The sequence below is a fragment of the Bombus impatiens genome, unplaced genomic scaffold (genome assembly GCF_000188095.3).
Source record: "Bombus impatiens unplaced genomic scaffold, BIMP_2.2 scf_1100, whole genome shotgun sequence".
In the NCBI taxonomy this organism is placed as follows: Eukaryota; Metazoa; Arthropoda; class Insecta; order Hymenoptera; family Apidae; genus Bombus; species Bombus impatiens.
The window spans coordinates 18,646-33,461 of NT_177519.1; the positions used below are offsets into that span (position 1 = coordinate 18,646).

The 14,816-nt window shown below is 36.1% G+C and overlaps 4 protein-coding genes across 14 annotated transcripts in view; 2 read left to right on the forward strand and 2 right to left on the reverse strand.

The window, feature by feature from the left end:
• The window catches only part of LOC117152325, a 6,683-nt gene extending 5,268 nt beyond the window's left edge, over positions 1-1,415 (forward strand). The window contains exons 3-4 of one of the 3 annotated variants that reach the window (XM_033323685.1): positions 1-855; positions 937-1,415. In XM_033323685.1, the coding sequence (XP_033179576.1) occupies positions 1-855; positions 937-1,290 (1,209 nt within the window). In that variant the 3' untranslated portion in view covers positions 1,291-1,415. The other 2 variants (XM_033323684.1, XM_033323686.1) reach the window with 2 other exon arrangements.
• LOC100745953 (DNA mismatch repair protein Msh2) overlaps positions 1-2,117 on the reverse strand; it is a 13,673-nt gene extending 11,556 nt beyond the window's left edge. For 2 of the 6 annotated variants that reach the window (XM_024371124.2, XM_033323689.1), the window contains exons 1-2: positions 1,770-1,978; positions 1,645-1,694 (exon numbers count right to left, since the gene is read on the reverse strand). In XM_024371124.2, the coding sequence (XP_024226892.1) occupies positions 1,645-1,694; positions 1,770-1,803 (84 nt within the window). In that variant the 5' untranslated portion in view covers positions 1,804-1,978. Of the gene's footprint in view, positions 1-1,644; positions 1,695-1,769 lie in introns of all 6 variants that reach the window. The other 4 variants (XM_003493447.4, XM_033323687.1, XM_012391662.3 and 1 more) reach the window with 4 other exon arrangements.
• LOC100745553 (hydroxylysine kinase) lies at positions 2,087-5,867 on the forward strand. Of its 4 annotated transcripts, none has more exons than XM_012391665.3 (2): positions 2,087-2,299; positions 4,296-5,561. In XM_012391665.3, exon 2 carries the CDS (start codon positions 4,317-4,319, stop codon positions 5,397-5,399), a length of 1,083 nt encoding a protein of 360 aa, XP_012247088.1. In that variant the 5' UTR covers positions 2,087-2,299; positions 4,296-4,316; the 3' UTR covers positions 5,400-5,561. The 4 variants fall into 4 exon arrangements, with proteins under 4 accessions (XP_012247088.1, XP_003493493.1, XP_024226894.1 ...); XM_003493445.4 differs by lacking the exon at positions 2,087-2,299 and adding an exon at positions 3,699-3,824 and having other exon boundaries at positions 4,296-5,867; XM_024371126.2 differs by lacking the exon at positions 2,087-2,299 and adding an exon at positions 3,700-3,721 and having other exon boundaries at positions 4,296-5,867.
• A 640-nt stretch (positions 5,868-6,507) lies between these two features.
• Positions 6,508-14,816, reverse strand: part of LOC100745833 (protein madd-4) — a 109,407-nt gene continuing 101,098 nt past the window's right edge. The window contains exons 11-23 of the mRNA XM_012391667.3: positions 14,117-14,508; positions 12,720-12,849; positions 11,832-12,042; positions 11,085-11,395; positions 10,866-10,993; positions 10,634-10,801; positions 10,354-10,523; positions 10,072-10,167; positions 8,854-9,898; positions 8,687-8,769; positions 8,225-8,611; positions 7,952-8,105; positions 6,508-7,867 (exon numbers count right to left, since the gene is read on the reverse strand). Coding sequence (XP_012247090.1) covers positions 7,767-7,867; positions 7,952-8,105; positions 8,225-8,611; positions 8,687-8,769; positions 8,854-9,898; positions 10,072-10,167; positions 10,354-10,523; positions 10,634-10,801; positions 10,866-10,993; positions 11,085-11,395; positions 11,832-12,042; positions 12,720-12,849; positions 14,117-14,508 — 3,376 coding nt within the window. The 3' untranslated portion in view covers positions 6,508-7,766. The remainder of the gene's footprint in view (positions 7,868-7,951; positions 8,106-8,224; positions 8,612-8,686; positions 8,770-8,853; positions 9,899-10,071; positions 10,168-10,353; positions 10,524-10,633; positions 10,802-10,865; positions 10,994-11,084; positions 11,396-11,831; positions 12,043-12,719; positions 12,850-14,116; positions 14,509-14,816) is intronic.

Here is a 14,816-nt window from a genome sequence, read left to right on the forward strand (position 1 = left end):
GAATCCGATGATTTTACTCAACAAACCTCTGGAAAACTTGAGTTTGGTCAGGATTCGCAACAATCTTATCAACCTTGGAAACCGCAGGGTGCCGATCAACAATTAGGAGATTTTACACAGAAAACAGGAGAGTACGATGATCTCACTCAACAGACATCTGGAAATCTTGAGTTTGGTCAGGAATCAGAGCAATCCTTTCCAACCTGGCATCCTAATGTGAGGGATCAGAAGTGGGGTCATTTAACTCAACAAACTAGTGCACAACCAGAAGATGATTTGCCGAAGCCTGCAGAAAAACCTAAACCAAGATCGAGATACTCAAGGCGTTGGTCAACAGTTAATACACAGGTACCAAATCAAGATATGTATAATATTAATAATCAGAATAATTTGAACCTTAATGCTGGAGATACAGATGCGCCAAATATTTATGAATTACCTCCACAAGTGAATGTAGAAGGTGATAAAGATAATATTAGGAGACAAAGTACCAGAGGGGATCAAGGACAAGATAAAGATGTTTCTAAGAAGTTAAGTCAACAAGCTGGAAGTAGTGGGTATGATGTTGAAGGAGGAAATGTAGACCAAGTAAATTGGTTACACAAATCGAATGATGCAACTGTAGGCTTGCAATGGCATTATACATATCATCCAAGCGATCAAAGACAATTCGTACAACAAACAGATCAGAAGAATAAGGAAGATTTGCAGCAGCAATCAATACAAACACAATTTTCTAATTTACAACAAAATCCAAAGCAAGAAGAACAAATTAAATATATAGTTGATAATTCAGATCAGCAGGAATCATATTGGCAACCTCAAAACTATGCAACTGAACAAGGAATTAAATCTGTGAGAAAACCATTTCGTTATATTCAGCATGAAAATAAATTGATGTCTGATCAACAAAAAAGAGAAAATGAAAATTTACAGAAGCATGTAGAAACTGCTTCATCTGAACCTAAGCTGCAGCCAAGAATTTTGGAAGTTTATGGGGGTGGACAATATGATCCAACACATAGCGGAGATATATATTCTGGAGTGACAATAAACCCTAGTGCTACACTACCATCTACAAGTAATACAGATCCATGGGATATTCGAGAAAAACCAGAAATAATGGTAACAACAACAGAATTGACAATGCCACCATTACCTGTAGAACCTTTAAATACAAATGATACTAATAAACCACCACGTCCATCGTCTCTATGGACAAGAATTGGCCACAAAATTACAACTACTTTTGATAAAGCTAAAGAAAAGGCTAGAAATATTTTTGGATGAACATAACTTTCAATTTTTTTAATTAACATTTATTTATATATAATTTTTAGTAATATAGGTTCTTGATATAAGCTTTTAATATATGTAAGATTTACTAAATAAAATTTATTTATCAGTGTTATAATGTACTATTATTATTGGAATTGTTAATTTAATAATTTCAAGAAGCTGATGTAGTATTATAAAAAATTCACTGTTATAAGGTTATTATATATATTCTATATTATTATTTAAATAAATGAACCTATTTTTTAAATTCTATTTTTTAATGCTTTTATAATTATCGTAAAACTGTTATTTTTAATAATATAAAGATAAGTACTAATGCAGATGCAATGTATTATGTTTACTTACTTCTGGTAGATTTTTAAAAAATCTAACAAAACTCTGTTGACTTGGTGGATCTACAATATATTTTATACATGATTATTTACAAATTAATGGAAAAATAATTTAAGAAATTATACTGTTACACTAACCCATGTTAAATTGTTGATTTGGTTGGACAGCCATGGTTTTATATAGAGCAAGTTATTAGTATTTACGGTTTAAGTAAGAAATAGCTAATAATATAAAATAAATACTGTAGGATTTCGTGAAAATATTTTGGGAAAGATTTTAGTAAAATACTCACTAAACATCTATATTTTAACGTATTCCCGCAAAAAGGAGTAACACCACATACTACCAACCTATAGATTGCACACTGTAGATTATTCAGTTATCATTGCTCTCTAATTTTATTGGTCAACTGAATCTACCAATGTTTGAAGATTTGTATTTGCATCCCATCTTTATGGTTATACAGCTAATGCAATATGTCCGGAGTGATAAATCATTAATTTTGTAATAGTGTAAAAGTTGTGCAATGTATAATGAAAAATTAACTATACGAATTGTTAATTGAATTTTTCGTTTTGTATTTATTTTACATAAAATCAACAGAGTAATTATTAAATCAAGTACATATATAGTTATATATTTCTCAATATTCTACTTCAATTATTTGGTAAGTTATAATTATATATATAATATATGTATACACACACACACGCGCGCGCGCACGCACACACACACACACACATCTACATGAAAAATATACATATGTCGAGTATTTTAAATTTAAATCCTTAAATTCTTGATGAATGCTAAAAGCAGATTATGATTCTATAAATCTTATTGACTGTTCTTTTCATCAATGTACAAGTATATTATTCATTTGATTTTTGAAACAATTAAATTTAATATTTGTCAAAAATATCATTTTATACGTACTTTTTAAAAAAATAATATTAACTCGCATACATGTATATCGAAATTATTAAATTACTTCATAAACTAACATTGTATAATTTGCAATAAAAAATTACCTCGAATAATCATCTGGTTTTGTAAATAAAAGTTAAGAATTTATTAAAGTTTTATGTAGTATTTTATTAGCATTTGATAGTGCCATAGAAAAAAATTATAGTGAATAACTTGATAACCGGCAAAGAACAATTAGTTTAATGAGTAATCGTAATATAAAAAAAACTTAAAAAAGCTTTGATTCTGATAATATCGTTTATTGCCTCGTGTTATCCGAATATGTACATAAAAGATACTTCCACATTTCTTATGCTGGATAACGCGCAATCTAACGAGCAACGATAAATATCAATCATCATACATTTATCCCCACCATACTTATTGCGTATACCATCCTACATACAATTCACTTTGCGAGCTGCTTCATTCGCCAACACATAGTGAATTGCGTGTCTTCATATTTGGAGAAGGACCGACATTCTCGAGGAAAATAATTTATTTTTAGTGATTTATTTGAGAGTTCCATTATTTAATTATTTCCACATTTGAAAAATATAGTTACAACTACTGTTTGTTTGCTCTTTTCGAATTTATATTTGCTAAATTAATGGATAACGTCTAAAGAACGAAACATTTCTTCTTTATAATATATTTTAATTATACAACTAATTGAAGTGAAAATTACTAACAAAAAGAAACGTAAAGAAATGTAAAACATAGATATCACTGTCACGTCCCGCGGCCCGCACGATCCGTAGTGCGAAAGTAAAATTGTAATTTCTTTCAAAGCAAGGTAATTCAAAACGTTTATTTGAAACCGTGTTTACAGTATTTGAGGTGAAAGGCAGTTAACGCCGCTAAAAGCTATATCTTGCGAAAAATTTATCTAACTGTTTTTATATTTACCTAACTATGTTTTTTATAACGATGTCAAGACAGTTTAAAACTGTAAAAAAAGTCGGCAGTTTGAACAAACGTTCAGGATCTTCCCAAACATTTTCAAAAGAACGATCCCGACGTTCTTTTATCTCCGATAGATATAAATAAATGTAGCGACTCATAAAAGTCAATAATAATTAATTACCGTTCTTCAACCGAATAATTATCATTCGTCTACCGGAGGGTTAGTTATCATTTTTTTCTATCGAAGAGTTAGTTATCATTTTGTCTACCAAAGAGTTAATTACCATCTGTTAACTGAAGAGGTTACATCCGTCAGTCTGCCAGTTAGTAATCATCATTTTGTCAACCGAAGAATCATCATTTTTTGTCAATCGAAGAATCATCATTTTGTCAATCGAAGAATTTCCATTTTGTTAACCGAAAAGTTTTACATTCGTCAGTCTGTCAGTCAATTGTCAATATCGAAATCGAGCAAGACTTGAATAAATCGTTACATATTGTTAATTTATTTTCGAACAACTTTAATCCTCTCCCGTGCCAGTATTCCCGCACATAGCAGGTTAGCCGAAAGTGGAACTTATTGCCAGTTGCTTTAAACGCTAGTTAACGTTATCCGTTTCGTATTGTCACGTTCAAGCAAACGCGGCAATTAAATAGAACGTAACAATCACTATTCATAAATTTAGAATAATATTTTCAACGGCTGTCTATAAGAAACTTATTTCGTCTTCATTTTTCATTCTGTACCTAATTCATGAAAGGTAAAGTTTTTAATATATATTCTGTTTAAAAAGTTTTTAGGATTTAAAGTGATAATGGAGAACAGTGCTGACATACTAATGCCGGGTCAACGGATTCGTCCACCAAGCAACAATCAAATAGCAGTGCGGCTCTTGGAAGAACTTTACGGTTTGAAAACATCGAGTATAATCGAATTAAATGGGTATGATGACAGAAACTATCATGTGATTTGTGAAGAATCGTATACGAATTCTCATATTACGACTATCAGTCATCATGGCTATATTTTGAAAATTATCAACTCTTTGGATTCACAGAAAACACATGTGATTGACGCACAAACTGAAATGTTGATATTTCTAAACCATCAAGGTATTAACTGCCCTTTGCCGGTAAAAAATATAAATGGACTATATTATGCTCTGGTCACGTTGAATGTCGATGAATGCACTGACAAGTATGCCGTGAGGCTGTTGGTTTATCAGCCTGGCGAACTGTTGTACCGTATTCCAATTACTGAAGAATTGTTCCGAAACGTAGGCAATTTCACGGCTAAACTTACTAATGCTCTGATAAACTTCGTCCATCCAGCTTTCGTCGGCCACAAGACTTTGTGGATGTTGAATTCTGTGCCAAAGTTACGTCAATTTACTTATGCTCTGAAGAATGTATTTGAAAGGGAGTTGGCGCATCAGGTGATACGAGTCTTCGAGAAGGATGTGCTTCTGGTCACATCGAAGCTCCAGCAGGGTATAATTCATGGCGACTTGAACGAACAAAATTTCGTAATGGATTGCAATGGCAGAGAAATAGCTGCCGTGATCGATTTTGGTGATGCGCACTGGACATGTCTCATTTTCGAGTTAGCTATCGCACTGTGTTACATGATTTTGCAAGCTGGCGACGTGGCGATGGGTAAACACGTCATCGAAGGTTACCAGGAATTTAGGAAGCTGACAGATATCGAGAAGAAGATTTTGAAAGTTACTGTTTGCGCGAGAATTTGTCAGAGTTTGGTTATGGGCGCTTACAGTCATCTTCACGATCCGCAAAACGAATATCTGCTTACTACGCAGAAATCGGGATGGGCTTTGTTGAAGAAACTTTGGCCTCTTCCAGAGGACGAAGTTCTTCGAAACTGGGGCCTGATGAACTGAATTCTATTGTTTAATCTACTGTGACTGTCAATTTGTTGGCCATAATTACTGTGTTCTTTTAAATCTATTGTCAATTATAGAATAAGCAATAAACATAACTTTATATCACAATAAAATATTGAATTCATTAAGAAATGAAGTAAGATATTGTGCAGTGATATATCCTCTGGTTTTATTCGTATTTAGGCAGTTACATATTTACATAGATATAATGAATAATAATGCTCTTCGTATAATAGCGTGGAATCACTTTACATAACTAGATCGTGGTATATACAAAAATTCAGGTATTAGAAATCAATTTATGCGAAATCGAGTGTTATTGGTAGATAATATTAAAGAAACGCATACTTCTCGTGATTAATTGGATCGAATAGCAATTACCGTGGACTTAAATCCTAACTGAATATCCATCGAAATATATCGGCAATGTACAGAATTTATTTATAAATATACTGCAGGACAATATATTTCTATTTTGCATAATACACTTATATCTGCGCTTAAGGTGGTGAAATCATTTTTATTCACGTGTGCTTTCATATTACTTATGTAGCTTGTAATATATATATATAATATAAATATTATATATATTATATATATATTATATAATTATATATATATATTATGTAATATATATATTATATTATATATTACACACACACATATATATATTATATTTTTTATCTCGATTTCAATAATATACTAATTTATTTATATCTCATTTCATTAACATCAGTTCGTTTTGGCAAACTGTCTAGCTGTGTTGAGGCAAATTCGTTGATAGCGAAAATCTGTTCACAATATCGTAGGAATCAAAGTTAAAGTAAACACAAAATTATTTTAAAAAAGGGATAGTATCGAATTGTTTGATACGAGGAACGAATTGAATCATATCTTCGTTAAGAATTTATACGTATCGAATAAAAAAGAATTAAAGAAATTGCAAAAACCAGATTATCGTGATCTAATTACACAAGTAAATGCGACCATCTTTACAATCGAGCGATCGGAGACATAAATGTAAGTTTCTTTTGAGCCGTTTGGATGTAACAGTGGAACGTCATGTTAACGAATTTTCGCCAGAGGTTATTAACAAAATAGTATATTACAGTACCTATATACTTTATTGCTTAGAATCTATTGGCTTATGTACGCCTCGCAAGGCGCTTATAGGCGCATAATAATTCATTTATAACTTATGTCGTTAGTAACTTTTATACTTCATCATTCGTTAACTTAACATCTCCCATTTAATAATTTATATCGTGTATCGTCGAACCTAGAAGTAACGTTGTAATAAATATACTCCTGTGTTAAAACATTAACAAAACGCGTGTAACACACCTCTATTCGGAAGGGTACAGCGGAATGTGTGTGAAGACTCTTTGGGGTGTAAGAAATGGAAATGAATTCCTCGATTCTCGCTAACGTCCGATGAGAATGGTGAACTTTACGAAATTAATATAGAAGAAATATGTAGCATTTTCTCAGTCTTCGATAAAAATGATGATGACGAGAACCGCGCGCGTTTTCGAAACGTTGAACCGAGACAGAGATCGATCGTGCGTTATCGAAGAAATACGAGTACATGTAAAAAAATAAAGCCTCGAAGAATTAATCTTTTTGTGCTACCCTTTACAGTGCAATCGAGATTACTATTTCCGTTCACCCCTCCCCACCCATATGTAACATTTCCATCTAAAATTTGAACAGCTTTATAAAGCTCGTCTTTCGTAACATCAATGATAGACGAATTTTTTGACGACGTACCGTTTCACGACAACGACACGTCACGTCGTGGTAGTTCTTTTCAGGATACTATTATCTTCCCTAGTACTCCGCTTTTATTGAACTTTAACAATATAATTTCTTAACTTTTTGGACGAATGCCGAGATTCCTTCGTTCTTCCGAGGGGTATGAGCGTGCGCAATTAGGAGTCATGCCAAACTACACGTGATACACGTCCGAAAATTATAGCTTTAATTAGCACACAATTAGGAATTAGATTCTTAGTGGGCGCAACAAGAATCTGGTGTTCAGACGCGAACACGATTTGCCCTAGGGCACGGAGAAAGGATGGGGAACATCTATCAGCGGAAGTAAATTTGGTCGATACCGTTTCTTCAATATGTCTTGCATATTTTGCAGCTGTCTGTCTATGTTCGTAGATTCAAATGTAATCTTTCATTCTTACATTCTTTCAGCAGACAAGCGTTTCAGGGAGCGTTTTGACAAACGTTTGCGAAGATTAACCTTCGATTTGTTGCCACGACTGACATTCTCCTCGCGCGCACCTCTCATTACATCAATTTTTACCTAGAGCATTTCTTTTCATATCAACAATTGCTATCGATTATTTGAGTCTAGCGACATGATTGACAGCACTGCTTCTGATAAAGGGGCACCCTGCACATATTCATTGTCTTCACTCTGCTACATAGTTGTGAATGGTCTTTGCAGTCATCTGAAAAAAAAAACAGTAGTTATTTATATTTATTATTATACGATTTATCCATAGGCGAATCCTAGGTTTTTAAGTATATTTTACCAGGTGTTTGAGGACATGGTGGACCTCTACAGGTTTTCATGACAGGAGGCCGTGGAATGTCTCTGCATGCATTACCGGCTGGTTTCTTTGTGCCATACCAAACACACTGTAAGATTCTGTACTTGATACCATCTTCTTCGCATGACGCTGTACACTATGAATAAATAATGAAACCATCAATTCTAAACCATCAATATTATATACATATATGTATATAGGTTATTATACTATTATTATATATTAAACAAATGAATGATAATTAATATTTAATACCTCAGACCACTCTCCAACTCTCCAGACACCTTTGCAGGCGTCATTATAACACTCTTGTCTCTGAAGAGGTCTAGTAGTATCGTCACATTTGTTAGGATCAAGTAATGTAATATTTTGTTGTCCATTTTCCATATCGTTGACCAAACGACAAGTGACATCGCGTCTCTGCATCGCAGTTTTCCAATTAAAGCACCTAGATGTTTCACACGGAGTCCACTCGGTCATGTGCCATTGTGGGCATTTACCAAACCCGCATGGTCTGACTTTTTGAGGCACCGGATGTCCAGCGTCTTCGCATAATGTCGCCCCTATGACTGTTCGAGGTGGTGTACGAGTTGTGTTCCCAATCGGTTTCGCTGCGCGAACTGTACACTGGGCTCCTCGCATCTTGGTGCAAAAAAGAAATTGCAATTTAATGTTTATAATTTATTTCCTGGTTAAGAATCGGCTTTTCCAAGTTACCTGAAATCCACTTCCTCCACAGGTTTGGGAGCACTTTGACCAATCTGTCGTTACCCATTCGAAAACCAGATCCTCTGTAGTATCTGTACATTTTATATATTTGAGATAAAAGCAGTACAATTTGTATACCATTATTTTATTATTTTAGAGAAATAAATTTTATTTACCTAAAATACCAAGAGACGTGATCGTAGAATCGACGGTGGTATTTGGTCCAGCAGAGGTGCTAGTTGCAATATCCAAAGATTTGTTCGTTTTCTGTATTTCTTCACTAGTCGAATGTTCTTGAAAATCCGTCGTATCCTCCGACGAATTGTTACGATCTTCTCGATTCCGTGACAAATTTTTGATATTCTTTTCCATTTCCTCAGATCCCCGATCTTCCGTTAATGCCAGCTCAATCAAATCATCTTCCAAATCTCTCGTTGTTGCTGCTTGAATACCATCGTTAACCGTGTCATTCTCAACGTAGACTTTCCGTTTCTTCATTTCTTCCTCAAAAATGTCCCCGTAATCTGTTGTCTTATTCAAAATTTCTGTCTTCTCGTCGTCAGTGTTTGGCTTTTTTGAAACTAAGTCTGTTTCTTTAAGCGACATCGTAGGAGAAAAACTTTCATCTTCAGAACTGTCATCATTTTTTCGATCGGTCTCTTTATCATGAGATTCCCCGAACTTATGTGTGCTGTGCTTTGAGTCTGGAATATAGTATACCTCCAAACCAATGTTGTCCGAGCGAGTCACCAAGTTTACAGATTCTTTATTTTGATTTTTAGGTGTAGAACTCCAATGATTCTTAACTTCAGATGTATCGTGCCATTGTCTTTTGACGTTTTTTAGAGATTCTTCGATATAATCTATACCAGACTTCGTAGGTGCGACAACTGACTGTTGTGAGTCACCTTTGCTCACAACAGGAGTGATTTTCACTGGATCGCTGTGCCGCAATCCAAACATAGACTCGTCTAAATCATATGGATCAACGTCGATGAATATCCTTTCTTCATCTGGTCCAAAAGTCTCGTCTGGGATAGCGGTATTACGGTATAGGGTGTCCAAGTTGTCTTCCACATCTTGGTATCTCAAACCAGGATTCCTCTCAGGCATAGTACGCTTTGTTGCAACTACTTCTTTTCTTACGTCATCGATGAACGTCACTGGAGCTGTTCTGTGAGCTCTTTCCACAGAGCTCTCACTTTGAAACGGCCAATATTCCTATTGGAATATTCATTACAGATTTTATGTGACACATTAATGTATCTAGAAAACCGTTGAGAACATAACGGCGTGATTTTAAACGAAAAATATAACTTTGTTAGGTAAAAACAAAGAGGATGGTTCCAGAAAGTATACTAATCCTGATTTTACAGTCGCCCACATCGTCTCACCTTTAATGTCGATATAAAGTAAGTTAAGTGCGGCACGAGAGTAGAGGCACTTGAACTGGAGGGTGCAGTCGATTCCACGGATTCGTGGTATCCTGGCTGATATATTAGACCATAAATATCCACCACCATATAAAGTTATTCCATGTATAGGAAGCATAAGGATAAAGAATCATCGACGAGAAATTAATTTATCATGCGGTTATTTATAAATTAGGAAAGTAATATAATATAATAGGTAATAGAAGAGAAGTTCAATTTAACTCTCTTCTCCGAAGTCTTTACCTGGTTCAACGAAGTTACAGTGTGTTCCTTGTGTATCATCGTGGAGTCTGGTGGTGTTGGGCTAGTTTTTTGTTTTTTTTGATGTGGCTTTCTTGTCGGTTTGCTAGGCACCGCTCGTTCATGGCTTAGATCTTCACTGTCGATGGGAACAAATCGGTTTCCATACGCAGCTATTAGAAGATCGATTTAAATTATTCAAAATCTTCAGGATACAATGTACAGGATGGAACTGTTAATTAAAAAATCAGGATGCAAATCGTTATAAATAAATAGTTCGTACCTGCTCGATCAGTGTAGAGACTTTCTCCTGAATTAGCTGGTGCCGAGTCCAAATTAGCGTTTCGTTGTCGATGGACGGAATTGCTCAATCGTAAATATTCTTCGCTGCTGATCTGTTCTTTCGAACGAAATTTTACAATCAGGTGCGTTTCCGCGTGAGAATTTCCCGCTGTAACACAGGAATCAACACGTTATGCTTTGCTTTTTACAATTTTATTGATTCAGCTATTTACCTATACACGCATAAACGCCAGCGTCGGAGGATGTTATATCATTAATTTTCAATGCGCCCTTCCTACTAATCTTGTATTTCCTCGATTTTCTCAGCTCTTTATTATCTTTGGTCCATGCGATCTGTGCTCTAAAAATGTTTCAATTTTGATATCAATGTTATGTAGGTGCGTCTTTATTAGATTATGTTATCTTTTTATTGAATTACGGTAGAAACTCACTTATCAAATTTTCTAACCGGACAACGAATCTTGATGGAAGATGTGCCTTGGAAAACCTTCGCGACACCGCCGATTTTCAAATCTACCTTCGCGTTCAAATCCGTTTGATTGTATGTCGTATTTTGACTGGTAATTATAGGCAGGGAGCCTGCATCCATATCATGACAAGCTCTAGTGTTGCAAGGTTTCTCCGTGGATGGTTTTTGAGACGGGCATTCACGGTCCTCTCGACTCTGTTTACGCCCCTGGGCCATTATTTGCTCGCAGGTCACTTTGCGTTTCTTTACACCTCCTCCACAGGTTTTCGAGCACTGAAATCACCATTCACTATCTTTAATCCTTTTTTCAAGAATAATTCTTATTCTAATTCTTATTACTGTCTCTGATATCGAATTAAATTCCACTTAATCACGAGCAAGTAGTTGTTAAACTATAAATGTAATTAAAACGATGGAACGTATACTGAATATTATACAGAGTACTAAACTTTAGATATTTTATAGTATCGTATATTTTGTGCATCCTGTGTATTTTTGTATTTTCAAATGTCTTATGGATACATAAATATCCACAATGTAGTAATTATAATCGGTCAGTTCAAACGGTTATAATAGCATTTTCGGCTAAATTCGTGGAGCTGAATTTTAATAGAATTAACATTTAAATGATTCAATCGAGAAGCTCCGTGAATTCGGGTCCCGATCGAGGTGATCATATCATTTAATTCACTGAACAGAGGTAAAGTACCTTGCTCCATTTGCCTGTACTCCATTTAACTGGGCAATCCCATACGTTACAGTATTGTCTATCCGCTGGTGGTGGCTGCGGGCACATGTGGCTTGGCACAGGGACCATCTTACCTGTGCCGCGTATCACCTCGTGTATACATGTGACGTCACGTGTTTGTATACCGATCCCGCACGGGCTCATGCACGGTGAAAATTCGCTGAAGTTCCATCTGTGGACAAAGATCGATCGTAATGACCGGCTAATTGCGAATAGAATAATACCTAAATTAAGTTGTTCTTATTAAATCGTCCAATGAATTTGTGACGCAATGCGTTCACATATTCTTTATACTGTGTTTTATTTCATATAGAAGAACGTTGATGATGTAATGATTTATAGAGAACGATAAGCGATAACATATCAATCTTCTAAGATCGCAGTCAGTCTATAGAAGATATCTGAGAGAAAAACACTTATGAATAGCGAGCGTTTTGATCCTTACGTATTAAAGAATTATAAGTGAAATGTCAGGCGACCTTTTTAAAAAGGAAATACTATATAATATTATATAATATTCAAAAACGATTTTAATTTTGAAGATCAGTTACATTTTTTAAATAGACAAGGACAAAATGACTGTGATTATGATCAGATAAAACAGAAAGTTTATTCGTACATCGAATGAAATAACAGTGGAACTGACTGATGCTTTAAAGCATCTACATGACGGAAAAATGAACAGCACAAACTTATTGGACGACCTAATAGATCAGAACTGTAGAATTAAGATTTCATTCATTTTCATGTTTAATACAGCAATATTTAAAAATAATATAAAAATTAAGGAATGGCTTTCTAGTGCGAAAAAGTTACTTTTGATTATGAATTTGTTTTTTGACGTGTTACCTGGGAGGACAAGGATGATCGTTGCAAACCCTTATCCTAACTTCCGGCTTGGTGTCGGCGGTGCAGAGAAATGGCATGACGGTCTTCCCAGTGTCGTCTCGTACGCAATTCACTATCAGTTCTTGAGAACCTGAAATATTATTGCACGATGAAAAAGTAAGGTAAAATTAGCAGAACTGATGGTCAGTAGAAAGAGAAGGAGAGAGAGAGAGAGAGAGAGAGAGAGAGAGAGAGAGAGAGAGAGAGAGAGAGAGAGAGAGAGAGAGAGAGAGAGAGAGAGAGAGAGAGAGAGAGAGAGAGAGAGAGAGAGAGAGAGAGAGAGAGAGAGAGAGAGAGAGAGAGAGAGAGAGAGAGAGAGAGAGAGAGAGAGAGAGAGAGAGAGAGAGAGAGAGAGAGAGAGAGAGAGAGAGAGAGAGAGAGAGAGAGAGAGAGAGAGAGAGAGAGAGAGAGAGAGAGAGAGAGAGAGAGAGAGAGAGAGAGAGAGAGAGAGAGAGAGAGAGAGAGAGAGAGAGAGAGAGAGAGAGAGAGAGAGAGAGAGAGAGAGAGAGAGAGAGAGAGAGAGAGAGAGAGAGAGAGAGAGAGAGAGAGAGAGAGAGAGAGAGAGAGAGAGAGAGAGAGAGAGAGAGAGAGAGAGAGAGAGAGAGAGAGAGAGAGAGAGAGAGAGAGAGAGAGAGAGAGAGAGAGAGAGAGAGAGAGAGAGAGAGAGAGAGAGAGAGAGAGAGAGAGAGAGAGAGAGAGAGAGAGAGAGAGAGAGCATTTGTGTTCCGGCGTGGAACGAGTCGACTTTAATCTATCGGTTCGATGCGATTCAATCGGCTAACTCGTCGTCGAGCACCGCTGATTGTACAATCGCGTCGAATTATCCCGGCTAATTAAGCGCTCTATGCGGAACGAACCTAGATTCATACCGTTAATCCTTACTGATCTGATCCCCGATAATTCCTTGACTTACGTTTGCGGCTGATTAGAATCGCATAAATATAGTATTTATAGAACGAAAGATAGATAATTCGATTAAAAGGATTTTCCAAGCATCGGTATAAGCTGCGTGGAAATGCTATGCTTGAATTAGCAACAACATTTAAACGTTATTTCATATATTCTCTTCGACGAAGAAACATCAGAGTTTTCGAATACAGTCTCTTTGCGAGTGCAATGCGTGACGATCAAGAAACGTACTCGTCACGCCGCTTTTGAAGTTTCTTGTTTCCTCTGTGAATTTGCATTCCATTTCCATTCTGTTGCTCCGTTAAATTTCAAGCCTCGCTGAGACTCGTCCCAGTTTTGCTTGGTGCAATTCGCAAAATTCCTTTACAACATCTACCACACGCCTTAGCGTTTGCACGCGTTTAATTTTCACTGTTACGAAACAAGTTATAGAACGAAATATCCTTTACCTCCGAGACAAGTGGCGCTGCAAGGAGTGTAACCAGCTTCCTTCCACGAGTAAGTAGTCTGCGCGTCGCTTCCTGGAGCGACCTTGATCCCAGCGTCGTAACCACTTCCGCTGGAACTTCCTGCAGATGATCTATAGGTGTCAGTTAGGCTTGGCTCGGCATATCCGCTATCACCGACAGTATCGATGCCATAGGTTAGGCTGTTCTCGATCAGGTTACATGGTCCCATCATGCATTTCTCCTTCTCGAGCGGCTTCGGTCCTGAACACTGTCGATCCGGAAGATCGGCCACCGTTCGACTGAACTCGAGGTATATCTTGCAACGGACCTCTCGATGCCTGACTCCTTCGCCACATGTGACGGAACACGGTGACCATTCTTTCGCGATGAATCTGGAGGATCATTCGTTTAACGATATAAGTTCGATATGGTGTCCGAAGAGGTATCCTTCTTTTTACAGTCCGTTCGAGGTTTTCGAAATGAAGCTCGTAACTTCTAAATGAAATTCTATTTTCGAATCGGGCAATTTGACATATTAAATTTCGTAAAGATTCTTGATTTAAATCGGTATACGATTTGACATGGTGGAAGGAATATATTCGATATCTTTTATAAGAACGATAGAAGAAAAACGTCGATTCCTAATTTTAGTGGTCAAACAGGCAAACTTCGAAGGAATTTCGAATATATTAAAAGTGGT